The sequence below is a fragment of the Lipophrys pholis genome (genome assembly GCF_963383615.2).
Source record: "Lipophrys pholis genome assembly, chromosome: 9".
NCBI classification, from domain to species: domain Eukaryota; kingdom Metazoa; phylum Chordata; class Actinopteri; order Blenniiformes; family Blenniidae; genus Lipophrys; species Lipophrys pholis.
In genome coordinates this window covers 20,422,211-20,445,456 of record NC_137639.1, presented here as the reverse complement: position 1 = coordinate 20,445,456, position 23,246 = coordinate 20,422,211, and the positions used below count along the sequence as shown (strand labels likewise).

Below are 23,246 nucleotides of genomic sequence, written 5' to 3'. Positions count from 1 at the left end.
AAAACTCAAAAATGCACAACAAATACAAAAATTCTCATTTTATCATGGGGTCCTTGGCTTTTCATATGCTGCACAGAACCCATCATATGAGATTCTATTTTATGTTACTGACATCAATATTAAAGAAGATACATTGGTTGATGTATGAAAATGACAGAATATTCATGTATTTATTGATCATTTTAATGCTGTCTTGAACAGTCAAGATACAAGATGTGATGAAAGCAAATAAAAATGGCAGGAAACCAGAGGAGAGACCAATAAGTTGAGAATAAAAATAATGAAAAATTTCAACCAAACCAGAAACATTTAGAAACACATTTTGGTTTTAAAACAAAATCTGATCATCAGAATGATTTCTTTCACTTTGGGTCCACACGCCTGTTATTTGCACCTGACTACCACTGAGTGCCTTCTTTGTTTCACAAAACAATATCAGTTTAGCATCACACCAAGATGTACCACTTCGTTTGGGTTTGGTTGCTTTCAGCTCATCATCTGATACTCAGAATTAGACAACACTGACAGTTGTTTGATTTGATTAATTTGCCTAAAGGTTGTTGTGCTTCGCTCATGGAAGTTTTGAGAAAATAATAAAAATTAGTCATGTCATGTGTTCACAAGAGATTTTGCTGTGGGTCTTTGCTTACAGTAAACACAGAAGGAGACAGACAAAGTCCATATAGCTGAGAAACAGAAACTCCTTTCCTGTAATAATCCTTCCGTGTGGACACACACATAAAAAAGTAAAAAAAAACAAAAAAAACATTCAATGACACGTGTCAGTTAAGATGTTAAAGGAAGAGAATGAAATTCTTACATCAGTGTTCTGTATGGCACAGTGTTCAGCTTCATCACATTGTACTTTTTACTGCTCTGAATCGAGAGCTGGTGATCCCACTGTCTTGATGTGACATTCTTGGTGCTCCATTGAGTCACTTACACAATCGTCCCATGAGATTCTCTTGGTTGGTTATAAGATACAAAATGTCAGCTTGCAGTTTACAGTAAATGGACGCTCCTAGGTGTGACGGATGAAAACCTTATGTACCAGGGCAAAACAAGGTGTGTCAGGGACTGGGAGGTGGCATGCTGATGGTAGCGGTTTGCATTTGCCTCAAGAGAACAGAGGGGTGAAGTGATGGAAAGCAAATATTAGCTGCTGTGAAGCATTAATCCACACCAGAATTGTCGGATTTGAGTCGTCTGAAGCCCGAGTCAAATTGTGGTTTTCAAGCTGAAAGAAAACTTTCCAACAGAGGAGAAAACTAAAGAGCAGAATGAAGTCTTCATGGATGTTTGTCCTGGTTCTGGCCATGATCACCTTCACAGGTAACAATGAATCAGTCCCTTCTTCTTGTTTCACAGTATTGTTTGGACATAAATAATTTGTTTTTGGTGGTGCCTGATTATATCTCTACTCTGTCTCTAGATCATGCCAGAGGCCAGAACATAGTTGCATCTGAGAACCCCCTACCAGTGGGCAGCAGCGTTGAACTCCGCAGCACAACCAGTGTCCCTTCTGGAGTATGGTTATTCAACAACGCTCTGGTTGTGTTTATATCGGCAGAAGGCAGCGTCGTTGTTGCTCCTTGGACCGAACGGGCAGCATTCAATCGAAACACTTCGTCACTCGCAATAGAGTCTCTGCAGTTGGAGGACTCTGGAGTGTTCACCTTGCAGGCTGTGACTGGTTTTCGTGCTGATTTAACACTGTCAGTTCAAGGTAAAGGATTTCTCAAAAACCCATGGACACGTACATTTTGATTAAGTTCAACCTGACATATATGGGCCACTTCCCCTTTACTTTAAGTTTATAATTTCTTGAAAATCATTGAAAGGCTCCCAAACCTGCTCTTTGTGTTTCATAATAGTTTATGTCTTGAGTCTGTCACAAATTTTGCTTGTCTTTAGTCATAAATTGTGTTTTCTTCAGTTACACACTTTGCTCTTTGGGGGGGCAGTGTTGAGTCACTTTAAAGCCAGCCTGTCCATCTTCTCGCTTTCAAATCACTTTGGTTGATTGCAGCTATTCATATTGAATCTAGTCGATAAACATGATTAACATAGCCGTTACATAGACTTCACCCCTGTGTAGTACCCAAGAACTCCAGTCACTGACGAGTAACTATTAATCCTGCTGCTTGTGTGAGTCAAGACACTACCTTGTGGTGCGATCTTGTATTACAAGACTAAACGTGGTGGAGAACAAGCTAACTTTGGTGAGTTCACCAACAGCACATCAAAACATTGTCTTCAAGAAGGCGTACTGTTTGAGGTTAAAGAGGTCTTTTTGAAATTCTTCATTTTGTTTGTCAAAATATATTTTTGGTTAGTGATTTAATTTGTTTGTTTGATTTTTTTTTACATTTCATCGGAACAATTCACTTAACTTCATTTAACATTCTACTTCAGCTTAAACAGCTGACTCATTCAGCCGTGTGTTGGCTTTTCCAAAGGTTGTTTATTAAGATTTGTTTTTCTAATGCACAAAGCAGGTGAACTCACATGTTGAATGTAAAGATTTAACCAAGCAAAACAAAGTACGAGATAAATACTATGTTTACATTTACTGGTAACTATTGTGTTATTCTACCTTATTTTTTCTGCTTCCTTGCATGTTTTCTGCATTATGGAAATCATAGGGTCCCAGTTATATTGAATTCCAACTAAAATATGACATTCTGGACTTTTATAACAGACTTGTGAAATGGTCGTTTTCAACCAAACCTGATAATGTGATTGCTATTTCTTTCTCTGCAGTGCCTATTTCAAATGTGACCCTGCAGGCAAATGCAACACATCTGGTGGAATACAATGACACAGCACTTCTCATGTGCTCTGTGACCAATGGCTCGTCGTTGTCTTATACATGGCTGAAAGGAAACTCAACCGTCACGATTGGTGGGAACATTTATCTCAGTAATGGAGGTGCCACTCTGACAATAATGAGCGTGAGCCACCATGACCAGGGGTCGTACAGATGCAACGTGTCCAATGGCATCAGCAATGAAGTCAGTAACCATGTATCTCTGACCATCAACTGTAAGTCACAACAGTAAATGTTCCCATGCATAAGCATTTGTATGAAGAAAGTGCAATTGTAGGACTAACTTCTCAAACTATTTCTCTCTTGTTGCATCATCAGATGGGCCAAGCAATGTATCGTTAACGATCATGCCCGCCATGGTGACCACATATAAAACAGGATCGAATATCACTCTGTCATGCTCAGCCATGTCCAGCCCTCCAGCTACTATCCAGTGGATGTTGAATGAAATGAGCCTGAACCACTCTGGGCCGCATCTTATGCTACAAAATGTTATGGAAAGTGACTCTGGAAATTACAAATGCCTACTTCACAACTCAGTGACGGCCAGGTTCAGCAGCAAGAGTGCTAGGATCTGGGTTTTGGGTAAGGTTGGATTTGTGGGCCTTTAGAGCAAACAATAATTGTAACGACGCGACAGAACTTTTGGTCCAACATGCTTCATTAGTCTCTTTCTGTAAATTGGACAATAACATTGTTAGGCCAATCTCTCTTTTCCGGCTGTAGTTCTGATTTACCTGATCACAATCACTGCTGAATTTAAATTCTAAACGACCTTTTAACTTCCACAGATCCATTAACCTCTGTTGTGGTGAATCATACTGGACCAGCGATACTCCATGAGTCCTTCACTCTGCGTTGTGAAGTCACTGGAAGTGTTGATAATATTGTTTGGAAAAAGGATGGCTATCCTATTTCTGCTGACAATACAACTGTGTTTGGCATGGGCAACAAAACACTGACTCGCCACCCAGTCCAACGTTCTGACAGTGGATATTACGAATGTCAAGCTTTAAATCCTGTGAGCAACATGACGAGCAGCCCCTACGCCGTCATGGTTTACTGTAAGTATTTATTATTATTATTATTAACTATGAATGTTCAGAATCAAATAAGAGTGACACCATGAAATACCATCTAATTTTTTACGTCATGTTATTGAGTGGTACACTTCTGCAATTATGCACAGAGCTATTTTCACCGTAGGGATGTTTTGGTGTATTAGCTGAGTCAGCGCTTTATAGTTCTGCTGATGTTAATCAGAATTCAGAACTATATAGCAATTTGGACATATTGCCATTGAAAGTGATTTCATGTGTTCAGATGGACCAAAGATGCCGATGATCACAGGACCACACGTGGCAAAGACAGGAGGCAATGTCACATTCAGCTGCAATGCCACATCCAATCCCCCGAGCCATTACAAATGGTATTTCAATGACAATCACGTCTCCAACATGTCTGTGTATGTCACACCTCCTCTTACCTTGAACATGAGTGGGAAGTACATCTGCAAAGCCTTCAACCACATCACAGGCAGAAACAGCAGCAGCTACAAAATGCTCACAGTCATCGGTGAGACGTAAACATTAGTGTTTTTAAACGCGAAACTATAAAAGGACAATGTGGCTCAAAATGGAACTAAACAACTTCTGCGGGGTGTTTTTTCTTTTTTTTTAGATCCAATAACAAATGTACATGTGGTTGCACAAATGGGTTCCGCCATGGAGGGTTATCCATACAATTTAACATGCAACGTAACAGGACCACATGATCACATCTACTGGATGAAGGATGGAGTGATATTGCAGGAAGACAATACAACTGCTCTCTACATGAGAAACAAAACAGCCATGTTCATGCCAGTGGATCGTTATGACACTGGATACTACCAATGTAAAGCTATTAATGCTGTGGGATACATGACCAGCTATCCTTACATGCTCCTTGTCATCTGTGAGTATGATATTCAGGAATATTTAATATAGCAAAGACTTCATCTGTAAAGGTGTTGTTGTCCACTGTCTTCTCTCTTCGTTGCAGATGGACCAGAAACACCCGTCATTGAGGGGCCAGCATTCGCTGAGACAGGAAGCAAAGCTGTTTTTACCTGTTCTGCCATGTCAGAGCCTCCCAGCACATTCAGCTGGTGGTACCATAACAATTCTGTCTCCAATACTTCCATGTTTACGACTGGCCTTTTGTCTTTAAACATGAGCAAAGAGTACACCTGTAAGGCCTATAATAACGTGACAGGGAAGATGAGCAAAAGCACCAAGATGCTCACAGTCATCGGTATGAAATAGCAAGTGTGGGAAAGAATGACACGAGTCTAAAAGTTTTCATGAATCGAAGTACAATCAAGGTTTCTAACCATATCAGTTTACTGTGTGTTGTGTCTGCAGAGGCCATTGAGTCAGTGATGATCCATAAGAGCTCAAGTCCTATCAACAATGAAAACTTCACTCTCACCTGTGTTGTTGTTGGACCCTACAACTCCATCTATTGGATGAAGGACAACATGACACTCAGCATGAACTCCAGCACTCACCCACACATGTCCTACCTCATGGAAAACAACACCCTGCTCTTCTCCCCACTCACAACATACAGTGACGGGTCTTACCGGTGTGTCGCCACAAATCAGGCTGCTCACCATAAGAGTCCAAGCTACATGCTCCAGGTCAACTGTAAGTGTGCTAATTGGAAACATCACTTCTTGCATTCTAAAATGTTACATGAGAAACCTTCAGATAGTTGTATCTTCAATATGTGATCATTTAACTGTCTCCTATTCGACTTTTCATTGTCATTTCTTCAGCATATTATTCTTGTCAGGTTCATAATCTCATTTGTTTTTATTGAAGTGATAATATTGCATAATGTATTTTTGTTATTATTGTTATTAACAGCTTCTTGTGTCTGCTTGCAGATGGTCCTCTGAGTGTGACTATCACTGGTCCAGCTTCAGTACAGCTGGGCTTATCGGTGTCACTGGAATGCTCTGCGGATTCCTATCCAGAGTGTGATTTCTACTGGTTCTTCAATAACCACTCAACGCCTGTAAAGAATGGGTCTGTCATCACATTCCCGGTGGCGATTGAAAGTCTGGGGAGCTACATATGTAAGGCGAGGAACCCTGTGACCAACATCACAATGTACCAAACTAAAATGTTTGCTCTCGGAGGTGAGTGACCTCTGCCTCATCATATCATAGTACCTTCTTAGAAATGTTTGCATTAAGCAATTTTGTGATATCTGAAAAGCATAGTATGAGCTTAACACAATGCAATACTTCCATAAACTTGATTTCTGTTATTACTTTTTATACATTTAATACCATTGTTGCGATATTTTTTTTTCTGAGAAGCCATTTTTGTATATTTCTCATTATTTCCACTCCCAGGTCAGGACTCTGCCATCTACTTCGCATCCCGACGCAGCCTCACGTTGGTCATTCTCTTTGCTTTGTCTGCCACCGTGCTCTTTAACTGAGAAGACGAGAAGTCCATTTTGAGCACAGGTGTCAAATATATGGCTGGCGGGTCGAGTCCAGCGGAGGTTCCATTCTGGCCCATGGGATAACATTACAAAAATTACCAAAAAAAAAAAGACAGCTTTCACTGTGACGAGCACTATTTCAGTAAGATTAGCAGACATATCTTTGTCACTGAGACCAAGAACTAAACAGCACACTACAGCACCATGCTGAAGTCAAAAATTACTACTTTTGTACTAGAAAAATAGCGTTAGCATCGAATCGAAACTGCGTGGGTGGATTAATGAACAGGCATGCTGAAAGCTGCAGAGATCCGGCTGAGTGAGACAAAGAAGCCTGAAAGATGTTGGTCATGAAAGGTTGCATTAAATGAGAACATTTTAAGAATGGAGTTTTGAAATTGAAGTTTAATTATTCATTGAATGAGTATCATTTTACTTTTCTGGCCAAATTGAGGTCACATGGGTCTGTATGGGGCAAATGACTTAAAATTAGTTTGACACTTCTCTTCTCGAGACTTTTATTGCAGCCTTACTTTATCATAAATGAGAAAACAAACTATGTTCCTAATGTCGACTTGACAAAGGAGGTAACAGTCGTCTTATTATAGCAGCATCTGCTTTGATTTTTGTGTTTAACTATTGCCAAGCAAAGGTAGTTGTTTTATCAATGTGTTCACTGTTTTCACTGTCCTGAGGCCAGTTTGGGGGAAGTGCATTAATACTGTTGCATAGTTTCTCAAGCATGTGAGTTTTTTCTCTGAACAACCCCTATTCATAATAAAAAGCTGCAGTTTGAAGCATGATGGTGATAAAACTGCAAGGTGTTTGTGTGCTTTGAACCGATGATCCTGTTTTGATTTCCTGTATTTGTTTGGTATTCAATAAACAAATATCAACATCATGTATTTTGTTTGGGCTTTATTGATTATATAAGCCAATGTGCAGGTTCACAGATACATAGGTAAATTTATTCAATGAAATACTATCATCCACACTGAATACACAAGCCTGTGTACAACAAAAGAAAGTGTTTATATATGTATTAGTGGTCCTTACAATGACAGATGAGTGTGCAGCATAATTGGGAAGCTCATATTGGGACACTGGGGTCAAACTTCCCAGGTTTTCCGCCGTTCTTCGATCTGAAAATAATGCTGCACGTCTTCAGATGCTTGTACTTTTTCAACTGGCACAGTCTCTTTGCTTCAAATTGATTCACATAGAAAGGAAAAACAGAGGGAGACAAGAAACAAAATATAAAATTTCAGCAATATTTTAAATCCATTTTGCAGCCTGTGAGTTTATAATCCCCTCTAAGTTCATGTCATGATATGTATTGAACACATAACTTTTCTGTACACACTTTTACTGCATATTGGATTAAAAAACTCACACTTTCCACGCCTGCCTCTGCGTCTGACAGACGGCTGACAGCGACAGGGTGTATTCACCAGCTCGCTTTCCTTCCCTGGGTGACCCAAATACACATCAATATATTGGAATTTGGAATTTGAGGTTTGGGACTCATGAAATACATTCTGCTAATACAGGTATACACAAAAATAAGACTTAGAAGATGAGAATATATGCATATTCCTGAAAGTACAAATTTTACCTCTGCAGTTACATCGTCGTTTGCCTTCTCTTGGCATGCTGATGGGACGCGCAGATGTCAGAGGTTCTGCAACAGCAGAGCCTATAATAATAAAAAGAAGAAGACGAAGAACCCTAGCCTTTTGCAAAATCATTAAAATCAAGGTATGACAATACAAAAATGTAATAAAGTTGAGTTAAGCAATGCAATAGTGTTAAAAGCCAGGAAATTTGTTCAAATACAAGAAAACATAAGATTTGTAACATAGATAACATATATATAAAAAAACAAAGCTTACACGTCTCCAAAAGCTTCATAAAGTCGACATCTTTTGAGGTGCTATTAAAAAGATGCCGCAGCCCTCCAATGTTCAAATAGAAAAATACCTTACGTATTCAATATCAGCATACTAAACACAAAAAACACAGCTGAAATATTTTTTTTAAATTTAAAATCATAGTCACATACCATCAGTGAATGTACTGACAGTCAAGGGTTTTTCATCAGGAATGCCTTTGAAAAAAAGTAAGAAAACATGTAAGCTTACTTCTACTAATTATTAAAAATAAATCTTTATATTGTATACACTAAGTATACAATATGCAATACCTTGACTGTGAACACTGAACATCAGCAGTGCCAACAGCAGCAGCATCCTGAGCACCATGTTGCAACAAAATGAACCCCTGGCAGCTTGATCACAGGTACGAATCCTGCATGTACTCCAACCCCAGTCCCAGTCAGGTAATAAAATACCTTTTGTTCTGACTCTTTATAAAGGATGGTGTTGATGTTTGAAATCAGAACTGTGGCACATTCATCAGGTGCCAGATGAATGAAGCCCGTCTTGCCCGGACAACCCATCTTCAGAGGGTGGTTGTGAATAACTGCCAGCATGTAAGTTTGCCAACAAATCTGCCCGTGTTTTGAGCAATGGCTCATTGCTTTGAGGGATTTCCACAAGACTGCGCTGCAGTGAAAGGGGATCATTTCGCCGAAACCTCATCACAAAGAAATGTCTGCACGCCATCAGGGGAAACTTGGGGTTTGATGTCTTGGTCAAACAAGTTTAGACACATGGACAAGGCGAGAGGCGGAATCAAACCCTCCACTCCACCAACTGAGCCACCACTGTTTTTCTCCCTTGTGAAACACTGTCTCCCACTAAACCAGATTTTTCCTTTGGTCTGCGTTGAAAAGCGTCTTCTTGAATATATCAGTTGAGATTGAGTTCTTAAATGGAACTTTAGAGTTTTGCCAACACTTTCTTATTATTGTGAACAACATGCACTATAAGCTGACCTACTGTAATTGATATTCTACTGTAAGTCATAAGATTGGATTCACTGCCGTGCAGAATTATTAGTATTTCAGTGACACACTAATCAAAATGTTGAAGACATTTGTCTTTTGGGTGACATTTATTGAAAACATATAAACTTCATGCTACACTGATATTATATCATGACAGTAAGACTTTAAAGTAGAAGGATGCAGTGGTGACGTTCTCATCTCAAACAATGTATTGAAACAAAATTTAACAACATGTATACAAAAAAATGTCAACGTCTCAATAACTTGTCATGTGACCTTGAGCATCGACATCTAGTGCTGTTCACAAGTCGACCTATCTGCTGAGGTGTCATGGCTTCCCAGTCTTCTTGAAGGACAGCCATCAGGTCACCGAGGTTCTGGGGTACAGAGTTATGAGACTGTACTTAATGACTCAGGGTCCAGGAGTTTTCTATGGGATTCAGGTCTGGAGAAAGTGGAGGCTACTCCATTTGATTTACCACTGTCTCTCGTAGCCATTTTCTAATGATCCGACCTCAATGAGCTGGAGCATTGTCGTCCTTGAAGATAAAATTTGGCCTGTACTGTTCATGTAGGGGCACACTGACTGGATTAATGATATTATTCAAGTAGTATGGCCTTGTCACGGTACCATTCACAAAGTGTAGGCCATCCTCTATAAACTAGACACACCTGCTCACTCTAACACAACCACCACCAAAGGCTCGTCTGGTGACGACAGTGGCTGATTATCGCACTCTCCTTGGCGTCTCCAACATCGTTGGCGGCCATCATTCATGCTCATCGTAAATGGACTTTCATCAGAGAACAGCACCGAGGCCCACCGGTTCTTCATCCAGCATAAATGCTCCCTGGCCCGCGCAAGATGATGCCTGTGCCTGGTGGTGTGTTCAGGTACTGGCAGGTGGTCGAGCACAAGGATCACACTGATGTAGACGGCTTTACATGCATCTCACCTCTCTTATATGTGCCTGCAGTACAGTGGCATTCATCATCCGGTTCAACAGGGCTCCGTTCACAATAAATGTACCGTTGTTCTATGTACTATTAATCAGTTATTATATAATGGTGTCAAAATTTGAAAAGCATGATGACGACTGTTTAAATACCAATCCTAATTGAACCTGGAAATGTATTCGTCGATTCATGTATGAAACACCTGTCGTGAATTTTCCCATTAAGCTCCTTGTTAGAGAACAGCAAGTTGCGCAAAAAGAACTGAAACATTGAAGAGTTGAACATGTGTATTCAAGTTTAGAGAAGATCACATTAAGTTAACCCGTCAAAGTTTTAGTGCATTTTAGGTTCATCCTGAAATTTCACCCGAAAGCCAAATATTGCAAACTTTTTGTGAAGGTGCAAAGCCCGACTTGCTCACACGTCTCAGGTTTCAGGAACAACTCACTTTCTTTATAATCAGGTCTGAAAGAGGATTAATCTCAGTAACCCAAAACCAATAACTCTGCCATGGACACCGACGTGAACGTTTGCTGAACCCAGTGGAGAAATTCAAGGACATCCTCAAGTTGAGGCTCTGCATCAGTGACAATCAACATCACCCCATCTGTTTTTATATTTAATGCTTTTCTTTCATCACTTTCACAGCCATTAGCACATTAAGCTTCGTAGCATCATCCTTATTCAGAGGTTTAGAAGCATGACAGTGGGAAGTAAAACATCAAAACTGTTGCAAAACAAGATTGAACTGAAGTATAAGCAACTTGATGGAGCAATAATACAATTTCAAAAAGAAATCCCCTCACAAGAAAATGTATAGTGGGTGAAGGAAAGAGGTACATTACTTGGATAACATGACTAGTGAAAAGGAAACACAGTAACAATCAACTGTTCACATATGTAGACAAACACACTCAAAACTTTGGTTATTCAAATGAGCATGGACAAAATAATACAGACGTCACAGTAAAGCCATTACCAAATAAAAGGTAACTTATGAAACTCAGTAAAACGGAGAAACCAAAATGACAAAATAAAGAAGCTTTACAGAGAATCCCATCAGACACTTGAAAGAGTCCCCCAACCTTTTCAACTCGCTCTTAACTGCTGCCTAATCAGTGGATTTTGTCATAGTGGTCATAAGTTTCTTCTTGCAAAGTATTTTTGACATACACGTCAACAAAAGAACAAATGTATGGTCCCAATATCTGTAACAGTGGTCTCCAACCCCGGCCAGGGAGAGGACTTTTACACAACATATCTGTGCAGCTTTTAGCCCTTAATAACTGATTCTTCAAACAATTCAAGATGTTAATAAGCTCATTATGGGGCTCCTTGGCACCAGGGATGTGGACCACTGCGGTAGTGTATTGTATGCAACCCTGGCAGCTCAGTTCTCGGCAGGTTTATCTAGGAGGGACGTGATAGACTTGTGCAGAGGTTTACAGACAGCCTGGTAGCCCTTCGGGGTCAGGTGAAGGTAGTCGTACATGTCCTGATGGGAGATGGTGCCATCGGAGAGGACGAAGCCCGGATCCACGTTGAGGAAGGAGGCATGAGGAAGCGCTAATACGGCATTTTGAACCAGCTTGTTCACCGTGGCATTTCGTTCTCTCAGAGGGTTTGGTGTTTTACCTCTGGGCAGTAAACCCTGGAAAACAAGACAAGCTTTTGTTATGAATATTAAACAGCCACATGTGATGGAAAAATACTGTTTACAACAAAAAAAAGAAAAAGTACATTCCGTGAGACATCACAGAGTCGCACACATGAAATTTTAAACTCAAGTGTTTCAACCAAACCAATTTGACATCCTGACCATTGTTAACCCACTCTGAAGTATATGAAATGACCCTTTTATTATTATTCAACTGGGTTAGCATTACAAAGTATCCAGTACCCTGTTATCCACCTCCTTTCAGTAACCTGAGAAGAAACTAAAAGGGGTGACCCATCTGTGTAGTTTGAGTGTCACATCCCCATTTCAAAAAAACATACCGGCGAGGACATTAACGCTTCCTTTAGGAATGCATGAGAGGATACGTACAAGTACAAGCGTGTGGGCATGGGGGAGATTATTCTTGATGACTTGGACAATAGCCATGATGCCTTCACAGATCTGTTCTGGAGTGTGACCGTGATTGTTCGTGCCAACCCAAAGAACCACAACCTACGACAACAAGAAAGAAAGGAATGTCTGGCTGAGCACATGTCGTTAATAGCTTGTATCAAGGTACCCGGAATTCAGATTTTATCAAAAAGTTAAGCACAATCAGTCGTTTGTGAAAGTGAAGAAGTGTGATCATGTTTTTTTTAAAGATATTTTTGGCCATATTTTTGTACCTTTGGGCTGATGTTATCCAGTTCACCATTGCTCAGTCTCCACAGCACATGTTGTGTGGCATCGCCGCCAATGCCAAAATTGAGGGAATGTAGAGGAGAAAACAACTCCCGCCATATCTGGAAACAAACCACAAAAGTAAAAAGTTCATGTGTTGAACACCGACTTGACACAGTGTAATAGCATGCACAAAGGTTTACAACAACACTCAGAATAAACACCAATCAGCCATATTATAACCACCACCTTCATACAACTGCAGAGACCCTAGAGCTCATATGGTATCGGAGCCAAAGAGAAAAGAATCAGGTTTAGCAGGTCCAGTATAGATTGAGAGAAGAGGCCTGTGTAGACTGGACTGGTTTTTCCAGCTCATTCCAAATGTGCTAAATTAGACTGAGATTTGAGGAATTTGGAGGCCAAATAAACACCTTGAACACATTTTCAGTTTCCTCCACCACAACATGAGCAGTGCAGGCCAAGGAAGCCCCATATCCTGATGAATGAGGTCAGGGCAGTCAGAGAATATTGCAGTAACAATAGAGTACATATATTCTGCAATGCTGTTTAGATAGGTGACTGACAAAAGTAGCAGGACCCAGAGTCTTGTCTTGTTTTCATTCTGCATTGATTATGTTATGCTTACATCTCTTATCCAAGGAATAAATACATATGAATGAATGCAACATTGATAATGTGACTACAACTTCATATATTCAATCCTTTGTGCTGTGGTTAGTGCAGCTCAGAAACTCTCCATGGCAGTTGTTTTGGAAATGCTGTGGTCCATTCTACACAATTCAATTGTCTTTCATTTACAGTTGTGATTATTTCCTCACTCCATCGACTTCAAGATCTGTTGACTGACTGATCTATTTGACCGACTAAGAGATGCTGTAACAAGGTAATCAGGATTATTTCTCCTGACAGTCAGCGATTGTGACGTTACGGCTGATCAGTGTATGAATGTGATCTGTGTTTTACCCCAAACTGGTGCATAAGCTGAATGAGGGAGTCTCCAACAAACAGCACTTCAGGTTCCTTGCCTTTGCTGTCGGACACAAAGCGGTGATGCTATAAAGAGAAAGAGGCAGAATTGTATGCGCTTGTGTGTTTTCTTTACACAGTCAAAGACCCTAAAAGATGTGGCACGTGTTCAAATATTGAGATCATGCCTAAGAAAATGTGTTCAATTTAAATGCCATGAGCACATATATTTATATAAATGTTATCTGGACACAAACATTGCATCTGCATCAACACCATGTCAACGACGTCACTGAATACAAAGATAAACCCAAACTCTTGAAACAATCCCTAAAAATTAGTAATGATGAATCTTAAAGAACAACATGCATGTTTACAGTGTCGGATATGTGCCTATCTTCAAAATCTCAATGTTAGCAAACAAAAAGAAGGAAAAAGTAAACACTCTCGTAAACATCCGGAGAATAGGTAAAATAGTAATCGTGTTACGTTACACACCAGAGAGATCCAGCGTCCATCTCCCTGTGTGTCCTGACAGGGGACGGGTGTGGTAGCAGGGTTTCGCTGTTCTTCACTCATGACTCTACCTGTTTGGGAAAGCAAGTCACTCAGAGTGTTCAATACTTTTAGCAACAGCAATGAACATTTTTTCCAACCGCATGTATTTTTTCCTTCTATCGATATTCGTGGTGGATGGACGAGATTAGCCTCGGTAGCTAGCTTACCTGCTAAGACACAAGATAGATGTAGTTTAAAAACAACAACGATCCGATATTGTACCGTTAACTAACATGCACCAACGATAGTTTATACAAATATGGAATGAGTATATGGGAAAACTGCCGAGCTCTAAAAGGGGTTACATGAAGAGAATAGAGAAAAAATAGTTTACCATTAAATCAAAATATCTTCCAAATTCAGTTTCAGGAAGTAGATTTTTACCGTGCTCGGTTGTACCATTGGCCTCCGTGGGGCAACGTTTTATGCAACTTTACGTTTAAAAAGCTGATTAATATTTTCTACGGCCACTATTGCGATTGCTTTCAAGTTAGAATATGCATTTGTAAACGCAAAATATATGTACGGCGGTAATAAAGCATTTTTACGTAAAAAGGAATACATCATGAGAGGATCTCCCCTCCTTGCCTGAGTGAGTGGACTCGCCCAAGTGTGCTGGTGTTCATGGGAGTTGGAGTTGCGCAAACTCAGCGCTGCGCCGCGATGCTGAGCAACTGACCCACTGCTGAAGATTCTGGTGAGCGAGAAGTTTGACAAACATTTTTTTTCTGTTTGCTTAAACTGCTTTTAGACTGTGTGCTCCCTTCAATTCGGCTGTATATGATATTTCTCAGCAGTTGTAGTTGTAGCTGGGTACACCTGTCTGCCTGCAGGTAAATTGCACCTGATGGCGGACGTTACCTGTTTTCTAACGATTTAACGAGCGGAGGCGCTGTGCGCCAATTACTACTGCAGTTTGGAAAAATGGTTATTATTTCTCCGTTTACACTATCTAAATGTTGTTTCCAGATAAGAAAAGTCGCATTTCTTAATTCACTGTGCCATAACTTGGTATATGGTACACATACATGGAAATCATAGTAACTTTTAACAATGTGTTACTCACGATTTGAGTCCACGTGATATGTCAACCGATCCACCAAATATTTATTATAGTTAGTTGATGTAAGGAGGGTGCACATACATTCATACTTCTTCAGCCATTTCCCTATAATCTGTGCACACAATGCAACGGGATTATTCTCACTATGTAAAATGTATAACAGTCTCACAAACAAACAAAGCTCATGGCAGAATCAGAGTAAGGCCACTTTGGCATTTATATATTCATTTACTCATTTAATCCCACTCCAACTGCTGCTGTGGATGAGTGACATTGCACTGTGTAAAATCTGAAAAATAATTTCAACCTCAACTCCATTCACTTCCATTGGCAAAGCATTGGACATTTGAATTTCTTTTTATATTTAGGTATTTCCCTTACATATTATTCTAACTTTAAAGGCCACAAGACAAAATGCATTGATAAGTTAATATAGTGTTATACTTTAGAAGAAAAAAAAAAAAGACAAACATTTGAGATATGTCACATGATGTAGGGTCTTTATGGTTAAAGTTTGCATAAATAAATAATTGAAACATGAATTTAGACATTGCTACTAAAGTTTCATGAAACGACTCAAGTTTGTAGTTGCAAAACTTCAATTCACTGTGGTGCAAATGGCCTCCTTGTATATTTATAGTTCTGCTTTTGTGCCCCACGAGTACTTCTCCTGACTTCTTTTATCTTTCTAGAGAACCTAAACAGCATGAACCACAAATGTGGCAGGACATCATCACCGAAGGTAACGGTTCTCAACAAGAACTCAAAAGTCGCATGTAAAAGCTGTCCATCACCAAACAGATTTACTGCAGAGTCAAAAGACTTGAGCCACCGTAGTGAGACACACGGGCTGCACAAAACGAAGCACCTGAAGACCCGAAAGGAAAGAAGTCAGAACAGAGCTGCTTACAAAGTGACCTCGAATATCAAATCCCATCGCCAGCACCACCATGGCCACTGGAGTAAAGACGCAGCACGTTTCCATAACTGCTGCCACTGTTCTTCAGTGAAAAATGCACCATTTCCAAGTGTTGTTCCAGCTGCACAGGAACGCAGTATCATCACAGACAGCCGTCTGACAGGCCACCAAGGCCTGTTTAACCACAAGGTGAAGTCTGTTGACATTGAACGTTTGCTCAGTGAGCAGAAAAAACTGGAGCCAGCTGGACAGCATGTAAAGGGAAAAAAAAGTGCAGCCTCACATCTACCTTCAACAGACGTGAAGGCATCATGCCCCACCGCTGGCTTAGTGGCTGTTGATGCTGATGCTCATGTTTTGAAGAAACCAGCTAATGATGATGGCCACCAGAAGAGAAAGAAAAACCTTCAGTTTAGTGATGAAGGTTCAGATGTTACACCTGAGCAGGGGCCACTGCAACAACTTGACCTTTCACCTGGAAGTGTTAAAAGTTTAATTCACAGCTCCGTCAGTCCAGTAACAACCATGACCAAGAAGTCCAACGATGTGATGTCTGAATTAGGCAAAAAGTCCAATTTCACCCCCATTATTGACGGACCCAATGTGAACACATTCAGCAAGAAGGCAAAGAAACACATTATTTCTACTCTTGAGCAAACCCCAGACAACCCGGGGGTACCTGGCCCGCACACGCAACCCAGAGCCATCAGCCCAAGTCCACTCCAACTGTCACCCTCGATCACTGCTGGTAACCTTGATAAACAACTCAGACAAGAAGATCTCAAATGTGTATCCAAGTCTGTTGGTACGGTGGCAGCAGGCTTGTGTGACAGCTTGCAGTTCCCATTTCGAAGAATGAAAAACTTGGTGTCAGAGAGCAGGGAGGTGCTATTGAAATGTCTGCATGAGAAACACGGACCATGGCTACAGGAGAACCTGCTGGAGTTGCAGGCTTGTCCTAAGTTTGATAAAACCTCCACCAAGGCAGTCCAGCATGCGGATCATGGCTTTACTGGGACAGAAGACAATCACCTTCCGTCAACTGGTCAGTACTCCAAAAGAGAGTGAGTTGTGATTATGAATGTGTGTGATTGTCCAGCTCTCCGGGATCCTGAATTAGATATAGATTGGTTTATAGATGGGTGGGCAGTTTATTTGCAGGTTTTCAGTTTTGTTTCCATCTTTTTTAGATGCATTTCTGAAAAGGACAAAGCGTAGACATTCAAACTGGAAGTCCAATGTGCCACTATATCAGACTCCTCAACAGGTAAGACTCCAAATTCACAAAGCTGCTCTCTTATTTGAGCTTGTTACGAATCATGTCTTTCATTCCCTTTCTTCTGTAAACTTTATGACTCCAGACTCTTATAACAAATGTGCTTTCTGTTGTTTCGATTGAAGACTGCTGCATGGTTCCCATTTCCTGAGGAAACCTCCGTCAGTGGTTTGGAAGATTTGGTCCAACCCACCGACTCGTCTCAGTTCTGCTTGGGCTTCCAGTCATCCAAGTCTTTAGCAAGTCATTCATTTGCTACCTCCCCGATGTTGTGCCATGATGAAAAGGCCTCCGACTCTCAACACTGGCATGACGCTCTCTTCAGACCAAAGAGCAAAGAGTCACTTGTGTTTGATTCTTTTCAAAGCAGCTTTATGAAGCAAACCAACGCAGTTAGAGAGCAGAGCTATGGCTCACAGTACTGTGACAGCAAAATGCAGCCTCCCTTCACTCACCAAGACAAGCATACAGATTTATATTCAATGGAAGAGATGCACGTTCCTCAGCATCAGGACCCATTTAGAACCAACACGCACCCGTTTGCTCCGTCCATCTCTGCTCAAAACTACAGCCCTCTTCAAAACCGTCATTATTCTGCTTTCAACAAATGTTGTGACCACGCCCACCTGACCTGTTCATCTCACAGCAACAAATACACTGATATGATTCATTTCCCCCCATCTCGCATGCTTGAAAGTGGCTCACAAACTCCACGTTCCTCGTTTCCAAGTCCAGAGCACTGGTCCTTTCCAGCCATGAGATTGTACTGATGTGTGGTGAACCTTTCAAAATTAAAAGTACCGGATTGTTTAAAGACACCAGAAAGATCTTTTCGTTAATCGCCAGTGAAAATGTGTTTTATGTTGATAAACCTCAATTAAAACTCATTTTTAAATTTATGTTCGATGTCATCTTGAGGGTCACCTCTTTCGTCTTTATGTGAAAAAACACACACACAATTATGCTTTATTTGCATCTTTGGAGCATTTTTATTATACTGTACTGTACATCTATTAGGCCGGGACTATAATGGAAAAGTATTGACAAAGCAAATATTTTTAGCGGACCATGTTTGTTGTGAGAGCTTTTTGTTTTTGTTTATTTAGGCTGCGTTTAAATGCATTGAGTAAATGTATACATATTGTATAATTGATATATTCTGTGTCAAACATTGCTAAATATAAAAATAGATTGACCACAAGACAAAGGAGTTTTGCTGATTCATTTGTCTGTAAAAGATGTTTCTGTTCATCTCACAATACAATTCTTTGTGCGTGCTTTCAAGATTCCTCCCCCACAGCAGAACACAAGTATCATGCTTACAGGTTTACTGTGAAATGAAACATCTTTCTGCCGTTCATAGTTTCCATCTGGCGTAAAATCATCAAACTGTTGAGGGAACATCACAGCATTCCCTTTGGTCCAGTTCTTCCCTTTCCAGTCTGCTGCCTGTTCTCATTGCCCTTCGTAACTGGTTCCAAAATAAGTCCTGAGCTTGCTGCTGGTCCGTGCAGTCCAAGCCAGGCCACTGCAGATAAGTCTTTTTTAACACGACTTTCCTCATGCGGTGGTAGGATGACAGCTGCCTCTCTGAGAGTTTCTCCAAGAACACCAGCAGAAGAACGTCCCGGAGCTCGTCAAACAGCCGATAGCTGGCGAGTTGCATTTCCAGGGAGCACCACTCGCTTTGCAGGAAGCTCCTGCTCACCACACAAATAGTCTTGCGACTGCTGTATACAGCGGAAACTATATTGTCCACAATGCAACGGCCCAACTCAAAGTCTCTGTGATGAAGGCAGAGTTTAAAAGATGATCCATTCCCTTCCAGGTTGGGGAGCAGCTGCTCCACGACCCACTGTTCATCAGAAGAATTGTAAGAAATAAATGCGTCATATTTGCAGGTTTCCTTTTCATCTCTGAAACTGCGCCACTGGTCACTAAACCACGCACAGAAGACATAGTAGCTATACTTCATTTTCCAGTACAGTTTGACATACAGCAAAGGAATTACTGTGAAGAGGAAAATTGCAGCTGCTGTGCAGAAAAATAGATCCTCTCCAAGGTCTATAAAGCAAACCTTGTTATCAAAGTTATAGAACTTTTGTGTTGTGTCCTGTTGGCATGGCAGGTTGTAGAGATAGGCCACCTGAACTCTCTCGTCTGTTAGAGTGTAGTTTTGCAGCAAGCTGTTTGTGCAGGTGCAACTTAGAGGGATATCACGAATGTCAAGGTAATGGAGGTTGGGTAGACTCTCCAGGGCATCGACAGGAATGCTCTGCATCACATTACGGTTGAGCTGCAGTGTGCGTAACTGCGTGAGATTCCCAAAAACTTCCTTTGAGAAGTTTTGCATGCCCATATTTTCAACGGTCAATTTGCTCAAATTCCGTAGGTTTTTGAAGACTCCTGTTTGCAGCTGTGTCACACCGGCGCAGCAGCCATCCAGTGTGAGGAACCGTAAACCTGTTAGATCATCAAAAGTTGTAGGGTAAATATGAACAATGTTATTGTCAGTTAGATATAAAGATTTTAACGAATGCAAGCCACGGAATAGGGTGTCTGGTAAAACAGCAATGCCATGAGGCTGCTGTTGGCTCAATTTCAAGTCTCTGAGTTTGCTGAGATTCAGAAATGGTGATCTCTGACTTTCCGAGTTGAAGCAAATGTGATTATTTTGTAAATCCAGCACTGTGAGTGTACCTTGGAATACGTGATAGTGGGAAGAGTCAATCTGTTTGAGGTTGTTCCCGTCTAGATAAAGTTTGGACAGGCTTTTAAGTCCATCAAGGCCAGATGGCTGAAAATGTGTGATCTTATTCCCTCCGAGGTCCAATATAGTCAAATTTCCAAGACTGTGAAAGGTCCCATTGAAAATGACAGAAATCCTATTGTTTCGTAGGTTGAGGGTTTGTAGGTTAACTAGATCCTCAAATGTGTTGGAGAGCAAGTCGGTTAAAAGGTTATTGTCCAAACGAAGAATCTCGAGCCTTTTTAGACCTTTCAGAGCACTGAAATGGAGAAAGGCAATAGTGTTTATGTTAAGTTGTAGAGTCTGGAGGTTTGGTGTGTGATAGAAAGCATCACGGTTGACTGTGAGGATGCGATTGTATCGATAGTTCAAGTTTGTCAAGTTGTTTAATTGAGCCATGTTTTGTGCTCTACATGACGGGAGTGATTTAATATTGTTGTGTTCTGCGCTAAACTTCTTTATGTGTGTTTGTCCAGTGAGAAATGTAAGACAATTTGTGGACTTGAGTTTATTGCCGGACAGATCTAACGCTGTTATATTAGGGCATTGGTCCAGTGTGAAGTTTGATAGATTCTTGATTCTATTGCTACCGAGTGTGAGAGTTTTTATATATTTCACCCTTTTCCTGTGCATAGTTCTGCAAAGGTCGTTGAGCATGCTGGTGTTATTTAGACCAGTGTCAGAGAAATCGATGTGGTTTGCCCTGATGTTGCTGAGGTTTAAAAACTCCAGAATGTTGACACTTGTTGAACGAAAACGCAGATATAATATATTTTCCAAGTCCACTCCTCCAAAAGCCTTTGTTGGGAGCAGGGCATTGTTTGACAAATCTAGAACGCGTATAGATGTGAGAAATGATCTTTTACATCCCAGCGTAAGCAAGTTATTTCTACACACATACAACGTTGTCAGAGATTTGGGCAGTGTCACTTCTGTGTGAGTGAGGGAGGTCAAACGGTTGAAGCAAAGGTCCAATATTCTCAGATTTCCTAGATGTGACACAGATGCAGCTATTCCTGAGAAATTGGTCAGAAAGTTTTGCCTCATGATCAAAGTGTTCAGTTGGAGAAGAGTGGAGAAAATCCTCTCCGGGAGCTGCTTTAGTGTGTTGTTTGTCAGTGAGAGGAAAGTAAGGTTGCCCAGGTCTTGAAACACATCTGGGTTGAGCCATGAGATGTAATTGAAAGACAAATTTAGAGATTTTAGTTCAGACAAGTTGTGGAAAGCTAACTGGTCGATGTCTGACACGTGGTTGTGATCCAGTCTGAGGTTCTGAAGGTGGCGCAGATGAACAAAGCTGTCTTTAGGAATGTGACTCACAGGAGTAATGGCGATGGTAAGGTTGATGGCAGTTGATGGCAGGTCCTCTATGAAAGCAGACATGGTCTTAACATTTCGATGGATGCACTCAAAAGTTTTTCTTTGGTCATTTTTGGAAGTTTCAATGCAGTTGTTGTAGCTGTATGCATTGATGAGTACAGCAGTACCAAGAACAACTGCAGCCGTCAGCAGGTGATGAAGTGAAGTGGCCATTTATTCCAGGGGATCCGTCCTTTCAGACGACTGTCACCAGATCCTGTATGGTCAGAAATGTCTTTTGAGAAGGCTTCTGGGTTTTTCAGGAACAGGGATCTGCGGAAAGGGAGCATTTACAGTTCAAGTTGAAACAGGATTTGTAATCCTTTGCACAGTGAATCTTAATCCAATCTCCTCAGACGTTAATATGCCACTTGCACACACGTGGCTGTCTCATTTCCTTTCCAGTAAGATATGAAATAGATAAAAAAATCTACTTCAGATTGTTTTAGGCATTTTTATGTCAGTCTTTTGTTTGTACGACAGTTGAAAGATATCGAAAAAATATACATTTAAATCTCTGCTTCTGAACTCAGATACAACAGGATCTATTATAGTTGGCTAAAAACATCCAAGACAGAAATTATCTACACATATAGTAACACTGGATGGTACTACTTTGACCTCCAGTAGCACTGTGAAAAACTCACTTTTGACCAGAACTTATCTGTCAACTTCCACATTAAACAAGTCTGCAGGACCTGCGTAATGTCTCTAAAATCAGGAACATGTTGACTCAAACCAAAGTGAAACAGCAAAAAGCTGCAACCTCTAAGACCGGTTTTGCATGTTTCGTCATGCTAAATCGAAGTTTTTCCTTCCCATCGTTGCTTATACTTGTTCATGTGGAATTGTTTGCTTTTCCCCTGTGAAAGTGGCTTGAAATGTTTGGCGCTGCATAAATAAAATTGAATTCAAATTGAATTCAAAACGTAGTGAAAATAAGAGGAGCACACCAAATTCTTCATCAGAGTAATGTTGTCCTACATTTGTTATGAATACTTTCATCAGCAACAGTTTTAGCCTGAACGTCTCACCAGTCAGCCTTTTTCACCAATTTCTTGCAGCATTCATTGTAACCAGTCGTATTCAGTTTCCCCTTTTTTGGATGAATTTTCATATCCTTTTTCACTTTTTCCTGTTGCAGACATTTCTATTACACAAACGTCATATAAGGCACTATTGGCAAACTATTGTTTCTACTGTTTGTAGTCATCTGTGGGCACTTAACATTGTGAATTCATGTAAAATAAAAACCAACTATTTTCACACAAGCAAGACTGAGGAGGATCCACTTCCTCATGGGCAAAGGAAACTCATAAAACTGTTTGTCTTACACATCGGCACTGGCGATGTCTAAGAAAGAAGCATAAAGAGCAAAAAGAATTATACACAGAAACAACTCTCCTAGATTTTTTTTTTTTCTTGTATGTTTAAAGGGTTTGTTTTATTGTAAGAGCTGACTTATCTGTAAACCATTAACAATTCACAATGAAATGTTCAATAAGCTCTTACAAAACCCAAACACTTGTTTAATCAGTACAATTTTGTTTCCAAATTTAAAGTCAATTTTATTTCAACATGAAAGTCTTACCTGTTCAAAGGAATGCCGCTCAGCTCACTTTGGTTCATTACAGAACTTTGCCATGTTATCCATAAGAAACACCTTAAAGAGGAACATTGGTGTTCACACAGTTCACTCTTCCTTTTTTAAATACAGTTCTAGCCAATGACATGCAAAAAGGTGAATCACAAGACAAATTTTATTTTAGTGTTTTTGCTTGCAGTGTTTATAGCAAAT

General features: G+C 40.5%; 5 protein-coding genes across 7 annotated transcripts; 2 read left to right on the top strand and 3 right to left on the bottom strand.

Annotated features, from left to right (window-relative positions):
- Positions 1–1,004: 1,004 nt before the first annotated feature.
- ceacam1 (CEA cell adhesion molecule 1) lies at positions 1,005–7,232 on the top strand. The gene is made up of 11 exons (XM_080471156.1): positions 1,005–1,332; positions 1,433–1,726; positions 2,764–3,045; positions 3,149–3,415; positions 3,622–3,894; positions 4,154–4,405; positions 4,511–4,786; positions 4,874–5,125; positions 5,236–5,520; positions 5,763–6,017; positions 6,237–7,232. The coding sequence occupies exons 1-11, from the start codon at positions 1,281–1,283 to the stop codon at positions 6,323–6,325; spliced, it is 2,577 nt and encodes an 858-aa protein (XP_080327282.1). The 5' UTR covers positions 1,005–1,280; the 3' UTR covers positions 6,326–7,232.
- On the bottom strand, positions 6,718–8,665 carry LOC308114345 (uncharacterized protein). Its single transcript, XM_080471157.1, has 5 exons — positions 8,535–8,665; positions 8,394–8,438; positions 7,947–8,027; positions 7,725–7,799; positions 6,718–7,534 (listed from the first exon to the last, which is right to left on the bottom strand). The coding sequence occupies exons 1-5, from the start codon at positions 8,590–8,592 to the stop codon at positions 7,422–7,424; spliced, it is 372 nt and encodes a 123-aa protein (XP_080327283.1). The 5' UTR covers positions 8,593–8,665; the 3' UTR covers positions 6,718–7,421.
- A 672-nt stretch (positions 8,666–9,337) lies between these two features.
- On the bottom strand, positions 9,338–14,473 carry pafah1b3 (platelet-activating factor acetylhydrolase, isoform Ib, gamma subunit). Of its 2 annotated transcripts, none has more exons than XM_080471673.1 (6): positions 14,250–14,456; positions 14,023–14,111; positions 13,522–13,611; positions 12,540–12,656; positions 12,244–12,366; positions 9,338–11,847 (listed from the first exon to the last, which is right to left on the bottom strand). In XM_080471673.1, exons 2-6 carry the CDS (start codon positions 14,101–14,103, stop codon positions 11,587–11,589), a joined length of 672 nt encoding a protein of 223 aa, XP_080327799.1. In that variant the 5' UTR covers positions 14,104–14,111; positions 14,250–14,456; the 3' UTR covers positions 9,338–11,586. The 2 variants fall into 2 exon arrangements, with proteins under 2 accessions (XP_080327799.1, XP_080327800.1); XM_080471674.1 differs by having other exon boundaries at positions 10,469–11,847; positions 14,417–14,473.
- A 227-nt stretch (positions 14,474–14,700) lies between these two features.
- prr19 (proline rich 19) lies at positions 14,701–19,242 on the top strand. The gene is made up of 4 exons (XM_080470748.1): positions 14,701–14,779; positions 15,838–17,109; positions 17,255–17,331; positions 17,466–19,242. The coding sequence occupies exons 2-4, from the start codon at positions 15,852–15,854 to the stop codon at positions 18,108–18,110; spliced, it is 1,980 nt and encodes a 659-aa protein (XP_080326874.1). The 5' UTR covers positions 14,701–14,779; positions 15,838–15,851; the 3' UTR covers positions 18,111–19,242.
- On the bottom strand, positions 18,312–23,130 carry tlr21 (toll-like receptor 21; the record flags this gene model as incomplete). Of its 2 annotated transcripts, XM_080470746.1 has the most annotated exons (2): positions 18,312–21,721; positions 23,040–23,130. In XM_080470746.1, the coding sequence occupies one exon, from the start codon at positions 21,620–21,622 to the stop codon at positions 18,725–18,727; it is 2,898 nt and encodes a 965-aa protein (XP_080326872.1). The 2 variants fall into 2 exon arrangements, with proteins under 2 accessions (XP_080326872.1, XP_080326871.1); XM_080470745.1 differs by lacking the exon at positions 23,040–23,130 and having other exon boundaries at positions 18,725–21,472.
- Between the last annotated feature and the right edge of the window lie 116 nt (positions 23,131–23,246).

Excerpts from the sequence above, each read along its gene's own strand:
- prr19 (XM_080470748.1), top strand. The coding sequence starts at position 15,852 with ATGAACCACAAATGTGGCAGGACATCATCACCGAAGGTAACGGTTCTC. Across the intron at positions 17,110-17,254 it reads CAATCACCTTCCGTCAACTG|ATGCATTTCTGAAAAGGACA; the intron begins GTCAGTACTCCA and ends CATCTTTTTTAG. Across the intron at positions 17,332-17,465 it reads TATATCAGACTCCTCAACAG|ACTGCTGCATGGTTCCCATT; the intron begins GTAAGACTCCAA and ends TTTCGATTGAAG.
- LOC308114345 (XM_080471157.1), bottom strand. The coding sequence starts at position 8,592 with ATGGTGCTCAGGATGCTGCTGCTGTTGGCACTGCTGATGTTCAGTGTT. Across the intron at positions 8,028-8,393 it reads TGTCAGTACATTCACTGATG|GCTCTGCTGTTGCAGAACCT; the intron begins GTATGTGACTAT and ends TTATTATTATAG. Across the intron at positions 7,800-7,946 it reads ACGACGATGTAACTGCAGAG|GGAAGGAAAGCGAGCTGGTG; the intron begins GTAAAATTTGTA and ends TGGGTCACCCAG.
- ceacam1 (XM_080471156.1), top strand. The coding sequence starts at position 1,281 with ATGAAGTCTTCATGGATGTTTGTCCTGGTTCTGGCCATGATCACCTTC. Across the intron at positions 1,727-2,763 it reads TTTAACACTGTCAGTTCAAG|TGCCTATTTCAAATGTGACC; the intron begins GTAAAGGATTTC and ends CTTTCTCTGCAG. Across the intron at positions 3,046-3,148 it reads TGTATCTCTGACCATCAACT|ATGGGCCAAGCAATGTATCG; the intron begins GTAAGTCACAAC and ends TTGCATCATCAG.
- pafah1b3 (XM_080471674.1), bottom strand. The coding sequence starts at position 14,103 with ATGAGTGAAGAACAGCGAAACCCTGCTACCACACCCGTCCCCTGTCAG. Across the intron at positions 13,612-14,022 it reads ATGGACGCTGGATCTCTCTG|CATCACCGCTTTGTGTCCGA; the intron begins GTGTGTAACGTA and ends TTCTCTTTATAG. Across the intron at positions 11,848-12,243 it reads ATGCCCACACGCTTGTACTT|GGTTTACTGCCCAGAGGTAA; the intron begins GTACGTATCCTC and ends CTTGTTTTCCAG.